The 22014-nt window shown below is 38.0% G+C and overlaps 3 protein-coding genes and 1 pseudogene across 3 annotated transcripts; 1 reads left to right on the top strand and 3 right to left on the bottom strand.

Annotated features, from left to right (window-relative positions):
• Positions 1-922: 922 nt before the first annotated feature.
• LOC126618119 (uncharacterized) lies at positions 923-2767 on the bottom strand. The gene has a single exon (XM_050286213.1). It carries the CDS (start codon positions 2765-2767, stop codon positions 923-925), a length of 1845 nt encoding a protein of 614 aa, XP_050142170.1.
• Positions 2768-12533: 9766 nt separating this feature from the next.
• Positions 12534-14807, bottom strand: LOC126617765 (uncharacterized). The gene is made up of 2 exons (XM_050285814.1): positions 13798-14807; positions 12534-13351 (listed from the first exon to the last, which is right to left on the bottom strand). The coding sequence occupies exons 1-2, from the start codon at positions 14077-14079 to the stop codon at positions 12617-12619; spliced, it is 1017 nt and encodes a 338-aa protein (XP_050141771.1). The 5' UTR covers positions 14080-14807; the 3' UTR covers positions 12534-12616.
• A 1-nt stretch (position 14808) lies between these two features.
• Positions 14809-19376, top strand: LOC126617766 (3-oxoacyl-[acyl-carrier-protein] synthase III, chloroplastic-like; annotated as a pseudogene).
• Positions 19377-19579: 203 nt separating this feature from the next.
• On the bottom strand, positions 19580-21160 carry LOC126617764 (probable xyloglucan galactosyltransferase GT19). The gene has a single exon (XM_050285812.1). The coding sequence runs from the start codon at positions 21106-21108 to the stop codon at positions 19684-19686; it is 1425 nt and encodes a 474-aa protein (XP_050141769.1). The 5' UTR covers positions 21109-21160; the 3' UTR covers positions 19580-19683.
• Positions 21161-22014: the final 854 nt, after the last annotated feature.

Here is a 22014-nt window from a genome sequence, read left to right as displayed (position 1 = left end):
TTTGCAAGATTCATTTCACCAACCAAAACACAACCTATATGTTCTTTTAGCCATTTACAAAGACAACTTAACAAATTCACACCGAACTCAGGTATTTTTTGTGACTTTAATACACCGTATATAATGTTCTTAAGATCTAATCTAATTAAAATAAGAGGAAGGAATTACACATAGGTCATTCAAATGCGAAGGTAAGATTTTTTACTAGCCACACTGATAGTCTCCCAACTTGCATCTTGCCATCTGCACAACACTGTAGTTCTGTTGTGAAAATTTTATAATAAAAAACTTTTGAGTAATTAGAAGTGCAAGCACTCAATATAAGTCATAATAAATTCTGTTACTTTCCAATATGGAGATTTTTGTATTCAACATAATTTAAATGCAAAGGGAGAATGTTGTTCCATCCAATTTCATTACGTTCAGCCGCATAAGTCGGTTGAAAAATGGCACTTACAAGAATATTTCGAAAAAGTGCAACGCTTAATATAAGTAATAATTAATTTTGTAATATAGTCAATATGCTCAACTCCTTTATTTGTTTGCAAAATGAATAACATTTTAACATTTTATATTGTCTTGGAGAGGTGTGATCAGGAAATGACCAAGAATAACATTGTGAAGGGAAGGGAACGTGTGACCACACCCAATGGCGAAGCCAGGAATTGACGGGAGGAGGGGCGAAGTTAAAAGATTGCAAGGTTCAAAAGAATAGCAACAACCAAATCCTTTTATATAGTAATGTCTTCCATAATTTATTAATACAATTACAATTGTTGCCGGCGAGGTTTCATATCATGAAAACGTCGCATAATAGGCTCATTATCAATAAAAGTAAATACATCTCTCTCAATGTAAACAAGCATGCTATCACTTAACCATTGATCTCCCATTTTGTTACGCAATGGTGTTTTCACAATCTTCATAGCAAAAAAAGCTCTCTCCACCGAAGCGGTTGCAACCGGTAACACCAAAGCCAATGTAAAAGCTTATACACTAAGATATAGCTTGCACACCTTCCGGTCTTCACCAACTCCTTTGCAAGATCACCAATTCCTCTCAATGATGAAAACTCACTATGCATCTTCATATCGTGAATGTAATTGTCAAGTTGAATTGGAAGATTTATGAGGTCCATACGATCAAAATCTTGAGGATAAAGTTGGGCTAGACGAACAATTTTTGCTTTATCAAAAGATGCAAAATTATTCATCGGACTCAAACATGCCATACAAAGAAACAATTCGGTGTTTACCTCATCGAAGCGATCATTCAATTCCTTTAATTGCGTATCAAGGACTTGAAAATAGAGGTCCACACGATAGTAATGGAAGTTTGTGAGTCTTGGAGCTTTATGCCTTGATTTTCCGGGTACAAAATGCAAATCCTCCATGTTAGGAACAACAATATCATGCTCTTCACAAAACTTTTTTACATCATCAAGCAAGTCCCCAAAATCATCATCTCTCAAGGATTGTAGTCTTTGCTTGCATACCTCCACTAACGCCATCGCATTCACAATATCTTGATCTTTCTTTTGTAATGCTTGTGATAACTCATTTGTAATTCCCAATATGAGTCTCATCAAAAAAAGGTGAAACACAAAATCAAAAGTTTGTATGTCATGGAATACCTTACTTGCTTCTCCGAAATTATCTTGGTTGGTATCATCTTTAATCCATTCAAGCACCTCCACCACGGCTTCAAACATGACAATAATACTCACTATAGTACCATAATGTGAGTTCCAACGTGTATCACAAGGACGCATGAGATTACTCTCTTGATTTAACCCTCTACCCGTTTCAAGATCACCAATATCAAGAGCTTTCGTAATTTGTTCTAGTTGTTTCTCTCTAAATGCATCACGACGCTTACACGATGATCCAATAGTATTGACCAAGATACTAACATTGTTGAAGAAAATGGCGACGCCCTCAATTCCCTTTGCAACGGCTACAAGAGCTAGTTGAAGTTGGTGTGCAAAACAATGAACATAAAATGCTTGAGGATACTTGTTCAAAATCTTTGTTTTAAGGCCATTTAGCTCGCCTTTCATATTACTAGCTCCATCATAGCCTTGTCCCCGTAACTTGGACATACTCAAATTTGTTGTAGCAAAAAATCTCTCAATAGCCTCTTCAAGTGAGCTACTAGTTGTAGAAGTGACATGTTGTACACCCAAAAACTTTTCAATTGCTTCTCCTTTTTTGTTCACATAACGCAATACCACCGCCATTTGCTCTTTAGTTGAAGAATCACGTGATCCATCAACCAAAAGAGAAAAAAATGCACCTTCCATATCTTTAGTGATTGCATCTATAGTTTCAATGGCACAAGCATGGACAAGATCTTTTTGAATATCGGAAGAAGTATACTTAAGATTCTTGGGAGCATTCTCAAACACAACTTTCCTAACTTGCTCATTATGCTTGGAAAGAAATTGCATAAGCTCCAAATAATTACCTCTATTGCTTGATTTGAACGATTCATCGTGGCCACGAAAAGGCAAACCTTGTCCTAACAACCATCTTGTACACTCAAGTGAGGCATTCAATAAAGTACGATAATTAATGCGAGCTTCATCGGTTTGCTTACTCACAAATGTTTCAATGTGTTGTTTTTGTGCCATCAAATCTCTAGCTTGTTGTACAGCTATATTATGAAGACTTCCAACACCTCCCTCATGGACACGAAGATTTTGGGGTCCTTTCTTCCAATTTGTAAACCCTTTCTCAGTGAAGACATCACTTCCAGTGCTACCCATTTGATCGAAATCACATTTGAAAAGATAGCAATAACGGCAAAATGCAGTAATGATGGTGTTGTTGTACTTTTATGCGAAAATGGAAGCGAATTATAACAAAGTATCAAATATCAACATCGTAGGTGAAAGCTAAAACAAACAATCTCAAACTAACACAAGAGATTTACGTGGTTCGGCATAAAGCCTACTTCACGGACAAAGCACGGCAAGGAATTTCACTAAACAAATGGAGATTACAAAAGAGTGTTTAAACTCTCACAACCCAAATCCTACAAATTACAAACCCTAAACCAAATGAGTAGAGAACTGAAACAAATAGAGAAGATTCTCCCAAATTGCTCTCCAACTCACAAACTCGCAAATTGACTCTCACCAAATTGCCACACGAATGAGCCACACAAAATACACTAACCCTAAGGTCCTATTTATAGTGCAAAGGACTTAGGTTACAATAAGAATCCTAATAGGAAGTAAATCCAAATCCTAATCAAATAGGTAATTAACAAAATCTCTTCACAAAGGAAACCAACTAAGAAGTCAAAACCAAACCCAAATAGGACACCAAAACCAAATAGGGAACACAAACCTAATTTATTGCATCATCCTAATTTTGAGCCAAAAACCCAACAATCTCCACCTCGGCAAGAAATTAGCAAACGTCCAAATTTGGATACCAAAATACAAATGCAAACGTGCACTAAATTCTTTCGAAACTGATCTCCACCTAGACTCAAAAAATCCAAAAGTCTTTAAACTTGAAATTTCATCCAACGCCTTCTCCAACAAATTTCATTATGGAGACTATCAAATACAAAACAAAAATCCAAGCAAAAGCTTGAACATACGAACAAAAAAGTGCGAATTGCACTCCACCCAAAGAGCTTGAGTACCAAGCTCCACCTCATCACATAACCTTTAGAGGAGTTCAGAACAATGATATTCTGCAATGTTTGCATAAACACTAGCAAAAGACTTATTAAACGGCTTCTTTTTGCCCTTGAGTTTAGGGCAATCTACTTTCCAATGGCCTTCCTTATAACAATAGCTACAAGTGTTCTTTCCAAGTTTGCTCATTTCCTTATTCCTTCCTTAAACTACCAAAGCTCCATCTTGTGTATCAGACACTTTATTCTTTAGTTCTTTAGAATTCAAAGTGGCTTTAACATCTTCCAAACTAAGACTTTCTCTACCAAATAGCATGGTATCAACAAAGTGTTCATACGAAGGAGATAAAGAACACAACAAAGTTATCGCGTAATCTTCATCACTAATTTGGTTGTCCACACTTTTCAAATCCATCATAAGTTTATTAAATTCATCAACATGTTTATGAATTGACGTACCTTCATCCATACGAAGAGTATGCAACTTTTCTTCAAATACAACCGTTTTGCAAGGGATTTGGTCATATACAAGCTCTCTAATTTTTGCCACAACTCCAGTGCAGATTTGAGGCTACCAACTTCATGCAAGACTTCATTTGATAAAGTCAGCAGGATTGCTCCAAGTGCCCGCTCCATAACGTCTTCTTTTTCTTCATTAGTCCACGAATTTGGCAAAGCCTTCACACCCTTTAGCATTTTTAAAAGCCCTTATTGAACTAACAAAGCACGCATCTTCTATTGCCAAATACCAAAGGCATTGCCGTTGAACTTTTCAATATCAACTTTCACCGACGACACAGAAGGCTTCATAGTGATTACCAAGCAAAGCCCAAGCCGAAACCTGGCTCTGATACCACTTGTTGTACTTTTATGCGCAAACGGAAGCGAATTATAATAAAGTACCAAATATCAACGTCGTAGGTGAAAGCTAAAACAAACAATCTTAAACTAACACAAGAGATTTATGTGGTTCAGTGTAAAGCCTACTCCATGGGCGAAGCATGGCAAGGAATTTCACTAAACAAATGGAGATTACAAAAGAGTGTTTAAACTCTCACAACCCAAATCCCACAAATTACAAACCCTAAACCAAACGAGTAGAGAACTCAAACAAACGGAGAAGATTCTCCCAAATTGCTCTCCAACTCACAAACTAGCAAATTGACTTCACCAAATTGCCACACGAATGAGCCACACAAAATACACTAACCCTAAGGTCCTATTTATAGTGCATAGGACTTAGGTTACAATAAGAATCCTAATAGAAAGTAAATCCAAATCCTAATCAAATAGGTAATTAACAAAATCTCTCCACCAAGGAAACCAACTAAGAAGTCAAAACCAAACCCAAATAGGACACCAAAACCAAATAGGCAACACAAACCTAATTTATTGCATCATCCTAATTTTGAGCCAAAAACCCAACAGGTGTCTAATGGAGTGGAAGAGTGGGGTGTTCAAAGCCCAACAAAACAATATTCAATCTTCCATTTGCCTTTATTAAAGCCAATAATTTATTATGTAACACCCATGTACGAAACCCACCATCAAACTTTCATTTGGACTCAATAAATTAGTAATTAAAGGCCACTTGTTTCTCTTAGTCAAGTCAATCAGCTTATGCAAGCATTTACACTGCACAATGGCTGAATTCATGCTCCAGATAAGGACTAGAATTCTCTCCCTTCCTTTTTCCATCTCCTTCCATTCTCTCCTCTCACATTATCTTATTTTGTCTTTCTCTTGCTATAAAAAATTAATATAAGATGTTGACATGGCTTAACCGTGACCATTCAAATACGAGGGGAGGAAAATGGAGGGAAAAAAAAAGGGAGAGAATCCTACTCCTCTGGATAAAACCCATGCAGTGGTGCACACTGCAAAAGGAGAGATTCTAAGTTTTAGATATGCCTCTGATACTTTCATATAGTTTCAAACATAACTTGTTCGTTATAATTCCAAATTGAGTTCTGTCTACGACCACGTGTTCGTAAAAATGAGTATTATTCAAGAATAGTAAAATAAGAGTGGAAAAATGAAGGGAAAATTGAGATCCACATGGAAGACCTACGTGGCATCTTAAGGGTATTTTGATAATTTCACTACTACTAAGAACAAAATATGATAAATCTCGGGACGGGGATGTCACAATCTACTCCTCTTAAGAAAATTTCATCCTTGAAATTCGAAACAACTGAATTTAATCAAGGAAGAAGTACGGATACAAGTCTCTCACACGTTCTTCGGTTTCCCATGACGCGTCTTCAACATAGTGGTATCTTCGAATTCCGTATCGCTCGCATCCACGCGGTCGTAATGGAGAGCACTACGAGAGTATATGTGTGTGTGTGTGTGTGTGTGTGTGTGTGTGTGTGTGGGTCAAGCCCAAACAATAATTAATTAGGCACGAGGCCTAATTAATAAAATACTACCAGAAATGGGCCTACTTGCCCACTTGCTTAACAAACCCAACGAATAGGCCATGTGCATAAATCATCTGATTTACACATTGTTCGCACTCACGTGTTCGTAAGAACACGTACTACCTATAAAGATGTGAAAATGAACAAATAGTAATAAGGACTCAGATGTCCACACCTGAAATCCGCATAGGATTTCCACTTAGCCGGTCAGGGGCATTGGTGCGAAAATTATCTTAACACACAAATTTAACCCTCTTTTGGCCTTTGCTGCAATTAAATGAAATAACGTATTAAAGGTCAGTTGCCTTTTGGAGAAGAGATAAATTTGAGGGAAATGAGAGAAATTATAGTGGAAAGAAGGAAGAGAGAAGGATATGGACGAAATGCACTGTATGTACACGACATGCACATCTTATGCTCACAGATTTGAGCTCAACCCAAAAACGCATAACTCACAGCTCTCTCTTCGAAATCAGAAAAAATGATGCAATCATATAAATGACCCTAAACTTTATATGAAGAATTGAAGATTCATTATTTGAATTTGGTATCAAATTTGATTGGGTTTAAATATTTCAAGGATTTGAAAATTGCAGTTTGAATGGGCACGAAAGAACCCAACTGAATCAAGGAAAATTGTTTGACGAACTCGTTCACTTTTTTCGTATTTGTAGGGTCTGCCTCTGAATCAAAGGAAAAAATAGTAAATTACGTAAATGTGAAGAGTATCAAAGATGCAAATACGCACCATATACACTATATGCACACCACATGCAAATAATATGTATAGTATATGCACATGATATGCACGGAGCAGGAGAAACTTTAATGGAAATATGTTGTATTTCTTCTGTCTTTTCTCCTCTATGCTCTCTCTCTCTCTCTCTCTCTCTCTCGATTCAAATTTACAAGCAATAAAATAGGGTTTGGCCTTTGCTGCAATTAAATGAAATAACGTATTAAAGGTCAGTTGCCTTTTGGAGAAGAGATAAATTTGAGGGAAAAGAGAGAAATTATAGTGGAAAGAAGGAAGAGAGAAGGATATGGACGAAATGCACTGTATGTACACGACATGCACATGACATGCACATCTTATGCTCACATATTTGAGCTCAACCCAAAAACGCATAACTCACAGCTCTCTCTTCGAAATCAGAAAAAATGATGCAATCATATAAATGACCCTAAACTTTATATGAAGAATTGAAGATTCATTATTTGAATTTGGTATCAAATTTGATTGGGTTCAAATATTTCAAGGATTTGAAAATTGCATTTTGAATGGGCAGGAAAGAACCCAACTGAATCAAGGAAAATTGTTTGACGAACTCGTTCACTTTTTTCGTATTTGTAGGGTCTGCCTCTGAATCAAAGGAAAAAGTAGTAAATTACGTAAATGCGAAGAGTATCAAAGATGCAAATACGCACCATATACACTATATGCACACCACATGCAAATAATATGTATAGTATATGCACATGATATGCACTGAGCGGGATAAACTTTAATGGAAATATGTTGGTATAGTGGATACAATTAAAATATAATTGTTACGTATATAAGGTTACAGTGACAGTTTGAAAAGTCTTGTTACGTATATCAACTACCACTTAACCGTGCACGTAGAAAACATGATACTCGTTATCGTTATTTAATGGACACGCATGACTCTTAACTTCCTCTAAGCCTTTTTTTTTTTTAATTTTGTTTTTCACCTTGGCCAACTAGGTTGTGGTCACACTCGCTAAATTCCGAGGGACAGTATACATGCATCATAACTTGTGAACATTCCATCTTCTCATATTTAAGATGTAGTCATGCACACCATTTGCACACAACATGCACATTACAGAAATATTTTTACAAAATTTTGCAATTGGACACTTGAACCAGAAATTGTTCATCCTAGTTTCTAGCACGTCAAAGCTTCAATTTTATTCAACAACCCATACGCCCCAACATGAAACACAAACTCTAATTTAACTTCTAAGTATTAATTCATCTTACAAACAACTTGGACTGTACATACTATTGCCCTTTGAGGCCTTGTTTGACAGCTTGGACTGTACTTACTATTTTAGTTGGATAAGATAAATAGTCATCTGATAGTACTTACTAAATTAGTCATGGTGCAATTTTAGACTAAAGACCGTATTATTTATAGTGTATTTGATACTCTACCTGATAAGAGGCTTCCAACTAGTTTTAAGGGAACATTTGATGATTTAAATAACATATCACAACCAAAACTTCAAGTGACCAAACCTCAGTAGCAGTTAAAGGCAACAAAATGGAATTCAGAGATTGAAAAATGGAAAAAACCAAAGAGCAATCAAATAATGCAAATTGAAAAAAATAGTATGTCTCTTGGATCTGAAATTCTCTCGGTGCAAGTCTGACCCCTGAACCAAATCCCACCACAAAGGCAGCAACAAGAAACCCAGCAAAACCCACCTTCCAAATTCTCATTGGTTTTTCCCAATCCTTCTCTTTGTTTTTTTTTTTTGCTACAAATCAGCCCAGCAAAAGTATAATGGTTCTGAATAGGGATGGACAACGGTTATGGCGGACGGGTAACCGCGGTTATTTATCCATAACCATTTATTCTCATACCGGTATAACCGTTTACCCGTTGGGTAATTATCTAAACGGTTATACCCATACCCATAACTGTTTATAAACGGTTAACCATACCTATAACCGTGTACCCATTTAATCGTAATCGTTTAGTACTCGTTTATCCATTTATCATTTTTAAACCCATTTATCCTGTCTTTTTTACTATTTACTCATTTTCACCCGTCTACGTGTTTTTTTAACAACTTGAAAATTAAAAAAGAAAAATCATAATTTGGTTTTTCTAACAATTAAACACCGTTATAGGTACATTCATCATACATTTCCGCATTTTAATTTTTTAAGTCCGTATACCATTCCAATAATTGAAATAATAGTTTATATACGATATTTTTAACTGTTAGCAATGAAGGTAATATAAAATTTGCTAAGTATTCTTGGGTTACGAAAATTGTTAAAAGACAGTATTCTTGGTTATTTGACTCGGAATGTAAAATATTAACATAATATATATATGTAATGGACCATGAAATTTAAAGTGGTTAAAGAAAAATATATTATATTAGCTATAGAAATCATGCATTATAGTCAATAACATTGATCTAAGTTTTGTCCGATAGAGAACATGGTTTGTGTTAATTTTACATATATAAAATAAATGGGTAAATGGTTACCCATTTATAACCGCGGTTAATACCCATAATCGCCTATTTAAATTTCGTGGGTAAATGGTTATACCCATAACCGTTTATTTATCTAAACGGTTACCCATAACTGTAATCGTGAAATTTAAATGGGCGGGTAACTGCGGTTACCCATAACCGATGGGTATCTGCCCATCCCTAGTTCTGAAGGATATGACCCAATGGAGGCAGATGGGTTCTTTAGCAATTGAAAATTTATAAAATCAATTGCAAAATTAGAGAGAAAAACAGCAATCAGATTCATTCTAATTGAAAAAAAAAGTTGGAAGAAAAATAGGAGGAGGGCAGAAGAGAGAGAGAATAAGAAAAAATGCAAGAAAAATAGGAGGAGGGTAGAACAGAGAGGAGGAAGAAGAACCTCGAATTCACAAGATGAGGAAGAACCTTGATTCAAAGGAGAGAGCAAGCGATGTGAGAGGAGTAGAGCGATGAGAGGAACGAAGAGGACAAGAGACTACCCGACTAATAATACAGAGTTTTTGGGTTGGATAACTTAGCAGGTCTACACCGTATAAAAAGTGTGGAGTCAGTATAATTAGTCGGGGTATTATTTAGTACAAAACAGCACGAAACACCTGTAACCGTATTAGTTATCCTATCCGGTCTGTTAGAGCAACTCCAGTGTAGGAGCCCTCCCCCCAGGCAATTCACTATTTAATCCACCTAGTGAACAGTAACTGCCCTTAATGAATAGTGCATTCCCCTGTCAATTGCCTTTTGCATCTCCACCCCTGCACTGAATAGCCCTGGCAATTGGCAATAAAATATTAATATTTTTTTATTTATAAAATAATACATAATAATTTTATTTGTAATTTCGGATAAGATTTTTAATCGTTCTCGTTGCACCACGTGTCATTATCCGAAAAGCCAATAGCAATAAAATTTTTGTATTTTTGTATTTATAAAATAATTCAAAATAATTATATTTGTTATTTCGGATAAGATTTTTAATCGTTCTCGTTGCGCCACGTGTCATTATCCGCAAAGAAAATTATTGGTGATGGATTTCCGATAAGATTTTTAATCGTTGTGTCAAGGCACGTGTCATTATCTGAAAAGACAATTATTGGTAATGGATTTCTGATAAGATTTTTAACCAATCACGTCGTGCCACGTGTCACAATCCGATTACAATCTTTGAGGATAGATTTCCACCAGATTTTTAACGAATGACGGCATGCCACGTGGCATTATCTACAACCTAATCCCTTCTAAATCCTCCATATAATCCCCCATCCATCCTCATAAATCTCACACCAATTTTCTCAAGATCTCTATCATTATTCATAGTTTCTGCTTCCTTCTTCGCCAAAATCCCTATCATTATTCATAGTTTTTGCTTCCTTCTTCACCAAAATCCCTATCATTATTCATAGTTTCTGCTTCCTTTTTACAATGTCTTCTTCTTCTTCTTCAAAGATGATGTGGGAAATCGAGCAAGAAGAGGAAGAATTGTTTAACCAATCACAAGGAATGTTCAATGTTAGGGATTGGGCCCAAAATGAGATGGAAGAGGATGACGAGCGTAGACGGAGAGATGACGAATCAAGAATGGCAGGAGCCTCACAATCCCGTCGAGTCGTCCAAGCTGTGGCTCATATCTGCAGGCCCAACCGTGCTGTAAACATTGATAGAAACAGGCAACGACGAGGTCAGGAGCTCTTGGACGATTATTTTGTCCGTAACAGTGCATTCCCTGAAACATACTTCCGACGTCGTTTTAGAATGGAACGACATTTGTTCAACAAAATCATGGGCGCTGTTTGCAACCATGATTCTTACTTTGTGCAAAAGCCGGATGCTTTTGGTGCTATGGGTCTCCTGCCTCAGCAAAAAATTACTGCTGCCTTGCGGATGCTTGCATATGGAGCAGCTGCAGACCAAGTGGACGAGATAACGAGGATGGGACAATCAACCATTCTTGAGTCCCTCATGAGGTTTTGTTCGGCAATCGAATCTATCTACACCGCAGAGTACCTCCGGAGACCTACTCATATGGACTTGCAAAGGCTTCTGAAGAAAGGCGAGATGCGAGGTTTTCCAGGGATGATTGGAAGCATTGATTGTATGCACTGGACTTGGAAAAACTGTCCAAGTGCATGGCAAGGCGCTTATGGGGACAGAAAAGGATCAAAAAGTATCATTTTGGAGGCGGTGGCATCTTTTGATACATGGATTTGGCACGCCTTTTTCGGGGTTCCGGGAGCTCAAAATGACCTCAACGTCCTTGCCCAATCCCCAGTGTTCAACGATGTCCTGCAAGGAAATGCACCAAAAGTCACGTATGAGGTCAATGGACGTATGTACGACGGGCCATACTACCTAGCTGATGGCATTTACCCAAGGTGGTCAACATTTGTCAAAACAGTGCCACGTCCGCGCAGTGCAAAGGAAAAACACTTTGCAAGATGTCAAGAAGGGTGCAGGAAGGATGTGGAGCGTTGTTTCGGTATCCTCCAAGCTCGCTGGGCGATCATCAGGGGTGCTGCCAGATTGTTTGATGTAGAGTCGCTTCGATCCATCATGATGACGTGCATCATTCTTCACAACATGATTGTGGAAGATGAGTACGATTATGAAGCCGTTGATGAATATGAGCCAGACACGATGAACAATTCAAGAACACGTATATATTGTGCTCATGACGCCACCGATGAGCCCGTGCAACATGAGCCATTAGAAAGGGATGGACGTTACAATGAAAGGATCATCCAACGATATACTGCACTTCAAAGGTCAAATATGCACAATGCCCGCCAACTTGACTTGATAGAGCACCAGTGGGAATTGAGGGGTGCTGACGATACTTAAGTTCATTAGTGTTTGTTTTTATTTGGTGTGTTTATTTTATTTTATGTGGTGTGTTTTTTTAGTTCATTTAGTGAGTTGAAATGTAATTTTATTTTATTTGGTGTGTTTATTTTATTTTATGTGGTGTGTTTTTTTAGTTCATTTAGTGAGATGAAATGTAATTTTATTTTATTTGGTGTTTGTTTTTATTTGGTGTGTTTATTTTATTTTATGTGGTGTGTTTTTTTAGTTCATTTAGTGAGTTGAAATGTAATTTTATTTTATTTGGTGTTTGTTTTTATTTGGTGTGTTTATTTGGTGTGTTGATGTTATTTTATTTGGTGTGTTTAAATGTGTTTTGAATAAAGTACTAAGTTCAATAAATTGGAAACAACATAAAGTACTCTATTCAATGAATAAGAAATTACAACCCGAATAAGAAATTACAACCCGAATTGATTGGAAAATTATGGGTTCGTGAATGGATGATAACCATCACCTAACCAATTTGTGGTGCTAGGATGATCTTCTCTTGTCATGCTAGGATAATCTTCTCTTGTGGTGCTAGGACCATCTCCTCTTGCTCTCGCTTCTCTTGCACGCCTCCTTCGCAACACATCCGCTTTCTCTGACTTCCAAAAATATTTAGAGTCTGGAGACTTCCCTTCTAAAGGCTCCTTCATAATGTCACGATCTCGTTCAGCCATTCTTTCTTCTCTTCTATGTTCCCTTTCTTGCCGAAGTAGTTCTCTTTCTCTCTCATCAGCTTCAAATTTTCTCTCAAAAGCTGCAGCTTTTGCATCCTCTCTAGCCTTATCAGCCTCAAATTTAGCCATTTCCCGGGCCAAATTCAATTCACCTTGGCGGGCAAGATCTTCCATATACTTTGCATAATCATTCTTGGAAGCATTACCTTTTCTCTTTGAAGCCTTCTTACCTTGAGGCCTAATTGGATAACGGGTTGACCCCGACGCTTGTTCAACGGGGGGCGTTTCAGGCACTTCTTCATCATCTTCATCATGATCATGCGAGGCATGCTCAGGTGTAGAGTGTAGAGGGGTGCTGTTCATGAAAACTTCTGGACCGACATGCACAACTCTAAATTTAGGACAATCTTTGACAATATTCCAACATTCAAACCGGGTGAATGTTTTGTTTTTGCTTTTGGTTTTGGCACCATACCAAGCTTGTGCTTGAAGTTCCTACACAAACAAATAATTATAATGAGAATAGGTAACAAATAAATAATTATAATGAAAGTATGTAACAAATAAATAATACAAACAAATAATTATAAATGAAAGTAGCTAACAAATAATTATAATGAAAGTAGGTAACAAATAAATAATACAAACAAATAAATATAATGAAAGTAGCTAACAAATAATTATAATGAAAGTAGGTAACAAATAAATAATACAACCAAATAATTATAATGAAAGTAGGTAACAAATAAATAATACAAACAAATAATTATAATGAAAGTAGCTAACAAATAATTATAATGAAAGTAGGTAACAAATAATACAAACAAATAAATATAATGAAAGTAGCTAACAAATAATTATAATGAAAGAAGATAACAAATAAATAATACAAACAAATAAATATAATGAAAGTAGCTAACAAATAAATAATATATTGTTACCTGATCCGTTAAATTTTCCCCACTTCGAAGATTACCACTAGCTTGTGCCAAGGCGTCTCTCCACGTACTAAACGATTGACTAAGTAATTTCCAACGACTGGACATCGATTCCTTAGTTCTTTGCCCACCCATTTTCTCAAGATAATTGGTATGAATAAGACTCCACATTTCTCGCAACTGCATCTCATTACCCGTAATCGAATCATGAGTAACTTGAACCCAACTAGTACACAACGCAACATCTTCAAGAAGCGTCCAATTCGTACCTGGTTGAGTAGTCATTTTGTTGGAAAAAAATTGGATTGAAACTTTGAAAGAAAGATAGGAATGTGGTTGAAAGTAGTTGAGAAAATATGAAATTGTGGTGTAGGGTAGAAGATAATGAGAAGGTATTTATAGGTGAAGTGAAATCAAAATTTTTTATAATTTTTCATAATTTTTTTTCGGATTTTTAAGAATTTTTTTACATTTTTTTTAAATTTTTATTCACCTAATTAATCTCTGCCGTTGGATTTAAAAAAATTTAAATTCCAACACTCCAGATTGTGCCACGTGTCACAACGGTAACATTTTAGATTTTTAAACTGTTTTTTCTTTTTTTTTTTAATTTACAAAGCCTAATAACGTGGACCGTTGATCTTAGATCAAACGGATGAAATTAAATTAGATTTTTAAATGTTTTTTACCGTTGGAAATCCAACGGCCCATAAAATAGGACCGTTTCAATCAAACGGACATGGGGAAGCCACGTGGCTTCCCCAACGGTAACTTTTCAAAACTGAAATCGCGGGCCCCTGCCCTGTTTTTTTGTCGGACGACTCGCGCCCACGCGCGCGTGAAACGCACGCGCCTGACGCAGCCCTCGGGCTCTCGGGCTGGCAATCCTCGACGGGCCTGCTCCTCGGGCCTCGCCTGTCGCTCGGGCTTCCATACGCTGGAGGTCATCCCCCCAGCAATTTGCTACTGTTTGACCCACTGGCCCCCGAGCAACCTCCCCCGCTGGAGGTGCTCTTATAGGGCTACCAAACAAGGCCTGAATTTTTCTGTAGAACAACATCTCGGAAAGGAGCATAGCATGGCATACGAGTGACTGACTGCCTCTCTCTCTCTCCTCCCCTGCACCTGCTAATAACTTTTAGAGAGAGAAAATTGAAAGCATTAGAGTTTGCTCATTTGGGTTTGACGTAATCGCCTAAACCCTATTGATTTCGTAAAAATTTCATCTTTTTTTTTCTTTCTTGCTTTGGACCCTCCGAAGAAAGAAGGGTCCCTCCTCCGCGATAGCTGTTGATCTATCCCTCTCATGGTTTCGTTTACGCCAATCATTGCATGCTTCTGGTTTTCAAATATTAGCTGAACTTAATCTCTCTGGGGCTCTGGTTATTTTTTTTGGGTCTGAAATTTTGCTTTGTGGGTTTAAATAAATGGCAACCAATGCATCTGGGTTCTTCACTGCTCCTACAGTTCCGACCCTGAGGAGGAAGATTCAACCTTCAATACGCATTTTTGGATCTGGGTTCCGTTCCCCAGAGGGAATCTCCGAGAGGGTATTCTGCTCCAGAAATTTTGAAGGCGCAGAGAAGCATGTTGGAGCCGCTTCTGAATCTCGAGCATCCAAGTGAGTTCAATTTCCGTTCTTTCATTCGTTTTGGGTTTTTTTTTGCCCCTTCATTATTTTGTATGTTGGATTTTGAATTTGATTTATTATCTTTGTTAGAAAGCTTCTTGATGTGCATTTAGTCATAAAGTTGTTTAGTTTTCTGGATTTACTTTTGTCGGCTCGATTTGTTTTAATATGATTGTAGTTATGGTTGGCATGTCATTGCATAGCCAGCTTCTGTATATGAAAGGGAAGGAGTTCCCATATTTAAACTTCTATTGCACAAAGTTTTTAAATTTCGGTTTGGATATAATCACAAGGAGTTGAGAATTAGGTGATCTTATTCATCTCCATTGGAGTAGGATTTACTAGGCTTAAGCAATGAAGCCGACTACAATCTATCAGAATCAATCAAGCCGAATTTTCTAGTAATTACAATCAATTTAAGCCTCAAAGTGAGGGAAGTATACATATACATAGATGTTTAAGGCACAGTAAAGTAACCGTCTCTAACAAACCATTTTTAGGACTAACTAGAGGATGCAAATAAGTTAGAAGCATTTTCATTGATGTAAGTCGGATTGCGGGTATGAGTTTAGGTGAATCAGTTTTTGGCAAAAACATTAGATTTCCCTTTTATGATAAAGGGTGCTAAATTACCATATTGCCGTATCCCTTTATTAAATGCCTAGTGTGTTATTGAACTTTGTCCTGAATGAGTTGGTTATTTTATTTGTGTTTTTATAAAATTTAAAATGCAATTCCTAACAGTGGCTCATGGCTTAGGACGGATCTTTTAAAATTGTCTCCTGTGTCTAATTATAATTTTTCTTTTTTAAAGTTATCCCTGGTTGGACCGTGGCCAGTGCTGTGTGTTTTATGTAATAATAAGAGTCCCTTTGCCACGAGCCGCTGTCAGTACTGAGATTGCATTTTGGTTAAATAGGGGTATGAATACAAGCTGGTAAAATATAATCTGACTGATCTTAATTAATCTCTATTATTTCAGGCTTGTCACTGCAAGTTAATTGGATGCGGCTCAGCAATACCCAGTCTTAAGATTTCAAATGACGATCTCGCAAAAGTAGTAGATACTAACGATGAATGGATAGCTGTTCGCACTAGGATTCGAAATCGACGTGTTCTTTCAGGTCAGTTCATACTTTTCTGTGCATGATAATGTCATAAATTTGGTAAACAATTTGACGTGGCTTAGCCTGTGTTGAGCCTCATGTTTTAAATCACATGCAATGAGTTTAACTTGGGAAATTCAGTTTCATAGTCTCATGCACTGCATTACAAGAGGAAACTATCTGTTGGACCTCTCAGGTATATGACCCTTTTTCTCTGCCCCTATTGAACAATATCTGTTACAGTCACTGTGGCTTCACCATTCTATTCAGACAACCAAAACGATAAGCATATGGCGTGGTTTGACCTCATTGATGTTGGTAGTGTAAGATGTGTAAGAGCCTAAGGGGGGCTTTCTTATAGTTGTACTGGATATTTGAATGCTTCTACATTTTATTTGAACACTTATTTTATACAACTATCTGTCTCTTCCCTGGTCCTCATTTCTAGGTGTACTGGATATTTTATGTTATCATTTCTAAAATGACAGGATATTTGAATGACTTCCTTGTAAAATTACAGGCAAAGAGAGCCTGACAACGTTAGCAGTTGAGGCAGCGCATAAAGCACTTGAGATGGCACAGGTTGATGTTGATGATGTGGACCTAATCTTGATGTGCACATCTACGCCTGATGATGTCTTTGGCTGTGCTCCTCAGGTATATAGGTCACTAGGTGGTATCTGGATTAAGTTGTTCAGATTTAAAAAAAGAAATAGGGATTGAGCTTCACAGTGGTGTGCAATATATGATTGTTATGCCAATATTTGATTCTTCATGTTTTTAGGGGTTTATAAATCTTTAAGTGATGAACAAAATTTCATCTATCTAGGTGTGTATTTATTTGTTATGAATAATGAAAAGACCATTTCTTATTAGAAAAATAAAAGGAACAGATCATTGCTAGCTTCCTTAATTTATAAAGGGGTTCTATTTCGGACAAAAGTAGATTCTTGCCTCCTTGGGGGCATCTATGTCTTAAGAACTATAGAAGAGTTCCCATTATCGTGATTCATCTTGACCGGACTGGAGTTTTGTACTAAATATGGCATGTTTTTTTGTTTTGTTCGGTATTTGGTCAGACTACTGCTGGCCAACTTTTGAAAACTGTGGCTTTTTCAGGTCTCGTCTTTATATTTCTAGTAGGTTATTTTGTTGATTAAGTTTGTTGTGCTTATATAGTTTTATGCTTTTTCCATGGCACGAACTTTGACCAAAATACTGAACTATATCGATCACCCGTAATATAATAAAAGAACAACTGAGTATTACTCTCTCAGTGCTTATGCTGTTTTATTAATACAGTAAATGCTTACCTTTTGAATTTGTGTTATATTGTAATTTCAGGTTCAGAAAGCACTTGGCTGCCGAAGGAACCCTTTAGCTTATGATATTATAGCTGCTTGTAGCAGATTTATTTTGGGTCTCGTATCTGCTTCTTGTCACATTAAAGGTGACGACTTGGTTAACTTTACTCTAAGTACGCCACTGTTATTTTCCATATTTAATTGATTTAACTATATTGCGCAAACTACAGCTGGTGGAATTAAAAATGTTCGAGTTATTGGGGCTGATGCTATTTCTCGGATTGTCGACTGGACCAATAGAGGAACATGTATTCTCTTCGGGGATTCTGCTGGGGCTGTATTAGTTCAGGTGCGTTTGTGTTGCTTAATGAATATTTTTGGCATATATCTAAGCTCTAGTTTTCTATATAAGGGCATTGAAGTCCCTCTCAGCTTCTAACTTTGGACTTTGGTTTATTTGGCAGCAATTTTTGTCCCCATTTTTTTTAGAAACTCATATTATACTATCTTAATCTCGTCATTTCCAGAATTGATCAAATGAATTATGAGTAAAGATTTCTTTCTAAACATTTCAGTCCACAGCTTAAATTTCCATAATTGTGTGGGCCTGCGACAGTGAGGATGATGCTTTGCTTTCTTTTGATGTGCATAGTGATGGTGAAGGAAACAGGTTTGTGATTTCTCGATTTCTATGTTTGTTTTATGCACCTTTTTAGCAAGTACAGCATTTTTCTGATACTGACCGATCACTCTCTTTGCAGACATCTCACTGCCACCTTCGAAGGAAATGAAACAGATGATGAGTTGGGTTCTAATGGCTCAGTCCTAGGCTTCCCTCCAAGACCCTCTTCATATTCCTGCCTTCAAATGAATGGTAAAGAGGTCTTTCGCTTTGCAGTGTGTGCTGTGCCAGAGTCACTTGAGTCTTCTCTTGCAAAAGCCGGTCTCCCTCCATCTAGCATTGATTGGTTACTGCTCCATCAGGTATGACGAATGATATCTTTCAGAAAGTTTACCCCGGGTTTACTGATTAAAATGATTGCTCTGCTCTACTGTCATTCTTTGTAGTGGGAAGTTTGAATGAAAATAACTCTTTACGGTAGCTTCTTATTTTGATAATGGTGATCCTAGCAAACAAGCGACGGGGGTACTTCTTGTTTTGATAATGGTGATGGGTTATAGCAAAAACAAATCAATAACGCAGGCAAACCAGAGGATCCTCCATGCGGTTTCTACTCGCATGCAAATCCCTTCAGAGCAGGTGATTTCGAACTTGGCAAACTACGGAAACACGAGCGCTGCTTCAATACCTTTGGCGTTGGACGAAGCTGTGAGAAGTGGGAAGGTGAAACCAGGCCATACTATCGCAGCTGCCAGCTTCGGAGCAGGTCTTACTTGGGCTTCTACCATTTTCAGATGGGGTTGAACTTGAAACCTCATCGCCTCCGGCCACTGAAACGCAGTTTTGCAATACTTGCCCCAAATTCCAATGTATTAGATATTGTTGCATCATAATCTCCATCGGCTCCCTTTTTGTTTGTTTGCCTCTGCTTTTTTCTTCCCTTAGTTTTTGGCACCCTCAGAAAAATTGTTTTCTTTTTCTTGAGCCACAAGTCAATGCTAAAAAAAATTCTAATACTCTGAATCTCATGTTTGAAATGATATTTTTTCTAAATTTTTGTTGTTTACAGGTGATAAGATAATTACATGACATAAATCTAAACCACGAAAATAAAAATCTGAACTTGGGTAAAGACGGCGGAGCACATTGAGAAATAGCTAAATACAAGTTCAACGTAATTAATAATTACAGTAACTCAAATGCCAAGAAAAGAAAAATTAAAGTAGGTCATTGAGCAAAAGCTTGACCTCTAGGTTGAACTTGAACCCTAGATTTAATCTTCTTCAAAGCACCCTCAATTGCAAGATCAAAAGCATCTTTCTTGGCTCTCAATCCCATTGAGCTTCCATGCCTTCTATACATAACTCTTGGTATCATCTCCAACACTCTCTCCCTCATCCTCCTCACTCTAGCCCTAGGAATGCTCCTAAGCACATCCAAAACCCTAGTCTCCTTGTACACCACATCCTCCTTGGGTATAAACACCGAGAAATCTCCGTACTGATCCTCCGGCAAGTGCCACCCGTACTGCACTTTGGCGGACAAGGACTCGAAGAATACGGGGATGCAGCCGGCCACAATGCTGTCGAATGTGGACCGCCTGGTCGGGGTGTCGCCCGGCGGTTGCAAGCAAAAACTAGCTTGCAACATTGGCCTCATGAACCTAATTGGGTCATGCTCACATATACCATTGGAGCAATCCACGAAGTCACAAAGCCTTGTGTACTCAGCAAACCCACTTCCAAACATCCCCAAATTGTTGTTGTTTGACGTCACATTGTTTTCTATGGTGTTGTTTTCACACTCGTTCCTAATACTCTTCCTAATGTTCGGATTATTTCCGACACCGCCACCGCCGGCGAACATCATTAGCGTTGTCCGCCGGGACCGCCTCGCCCGCTGCACCCACGCCTCTAATAAAGACAAATTGGGCGGGTGAAATGACGACGGATAAGGCACAGCGTGCTCCTGCCACGGCCAGGCACGCGCCTCCAACGTCAGAGCGGTGACATTAAAGAACTGCGGCAATTCGAGCAGCGAAGTTCCCCACACCCGCGGATCGTTCCCCAGCGGCTGAGAGAAATCCAGAGCGGGTCGGGCCAAAACCAAGAAATGGTCGTGACCCATATTCCGATTCCACAAATCCGGGTCGTCCCGGGTCAAAAATTCGAACAAATTGAGGCCCTGCTCGGAGCTGGAATTGTAATCGGGGCCGTAGAGGTAGCGGAGGGCGTCGATGCCGGCATAGTAAGGGAGGTAGACGGCGTCGGCGGATTGGGGATCTGAGGTGAGACATGGGTATTCGAGCATCCGACGGTGGAAAATAAGCTCGAGCATCAAGGGGTCGGTTCGGTACCAGCTGTGAGAAAGATTATGGGTTTTCTGGCCGAGGCCATGGTTGGCCAAGTAAGGGCAGAAGTCGTCGAACAGACCGTAGCCGGAGCAGTTGGAGAGGAGATCGAGGTTGAAAGCCGGCGGGAGGCGTCGGATGTGGATCCAACGGCCAGTGCAGTCGGGGTCGGATTGACTTGGGTCGAGATTGTTTCTGGGTACTTGGGCGGAGCTTAATCGAATGGTGGTGGTGGTGGTGGAGGAGAAGAAGAAGAGGAGGAAGGAGGTGGTGATTAGTAAAGTGGACTTGGAGGAGGCCATTGGAGGAGCGAGAGATGTGGGGAGGAGAGAGACAAATGGGGTTATTTATGGGGATATTTTTACAGTTAAATTCTTTAAACTTTTGAAATGGTTTAAGGGGTTTTGGGTATTTTTCTGTTTTGTTAATGGTAATTTTGTTTGTTTTATCTTTTCCTGTTTATCTTTCCAGTTTGGGAGGAAGATTAGTTTTGTCTGTTAAAACTGTATTTTTTTAATTGTTTTATTTATTTTTTTGGGTTGGAAAATGGAAATCCAACAAGAAAACAAAAATGTTGTTGTGTGGAGAGAAAAAATGACGAGGTTGTTTTTTTAAATTGTATGAGTGCATGGGACGTGGGGTTTGACGCGTTTATGTAGGTGGGGTTTGTTGGTGTTGGTTGGGATGGCGGTGGTGGTGGCGATGGTGATGGTGGGGTGAAGCTTTGAGCTAATACAACTAGGGGTGGTATTGGTACGATTACCGTATCAATACTCATTTACCAATTACCTTACCAAATTTTTGGTATAATAAAATCTATTACCATTATAGTGTCAAACTTTTGGTATACCGAATTTCGGCATGCCAAATAGTTTGGTTGACATAGTATGGTAATGGTAATTACCACTTTGTTTTAGGCTAAAATTTGGTTTTTTTCCAACCCAATTTAAGACTCAAACGTGTTTTGGCCACTCTCTTGGGGTTTTTAAAACTTTTTTAATTAATTATGAGAATTTTATAGAGATTCATTTAAGAAAAAGAAGTAAATAGATGGAAGATTGCTGAAAGAACTCATCATTCCTAAAAAAAATAGTACAAAGATTCCTAAATTTCATCTCTACATTCTTTAAAATTGTACAAAAATTAACTAAATATACGAAGTCAGGGAGAAAGACAACCCAATTTGATAAAGGAGAAGATGAGATGGA

Source organism: Malus sylvestris, chromosome 4 (genome assembly GCF_916048215.2).
Source record: "Malus sylvestris chromosome 4, drMalSylv7.2, whole genome shotgun sequence".
Lineage (NCBI taxonomy): Eukaryota > Viridiplantae > Streptophyta > Magnoliopsida > Rosales > Rosaceae > Malus > Malus sylvestris.
The sequence above is the reverse complement of the archived record's forward strand: the minus strand, read 5'-3'. Positions and strand labels throughout refer to the sequence as shown.

What these genes read in the sequence shown, in the direction of transcription:
- LOC126618119 (XM_050286213.1), bottom strand. Translation starts at nt 2,767, where the DNA reads ATGGGTAGCACTGGAAGTGATGTCTTCACTGAGAAAGGGTTTACAAAT.
- LOC126617765 (XM_050285814.1), bottom strand. Translation starts at nt 14,079, where the DNA reads ATGACTACTCAACCAGGTACGAATTGGACGCTTCTTGAAGATGTTGCG. An exon ending in GGGAAAATTTAACGGATCAG is followed by an intron (nt 13,352 to 13,797) that starts GTAACAATATAT and finishes TTGTTTGTGTAG; the next exon opens with GAACTTCAAGCACAAGCTTG.
- LOC126617764 (XM_050285812.1), bottom strand. Translation starts at nt 21,108, where the DNA reads ATGGCCTCCTCCAAGTCCACTTTACTAATCACCACCTCCTTCCTCCTC.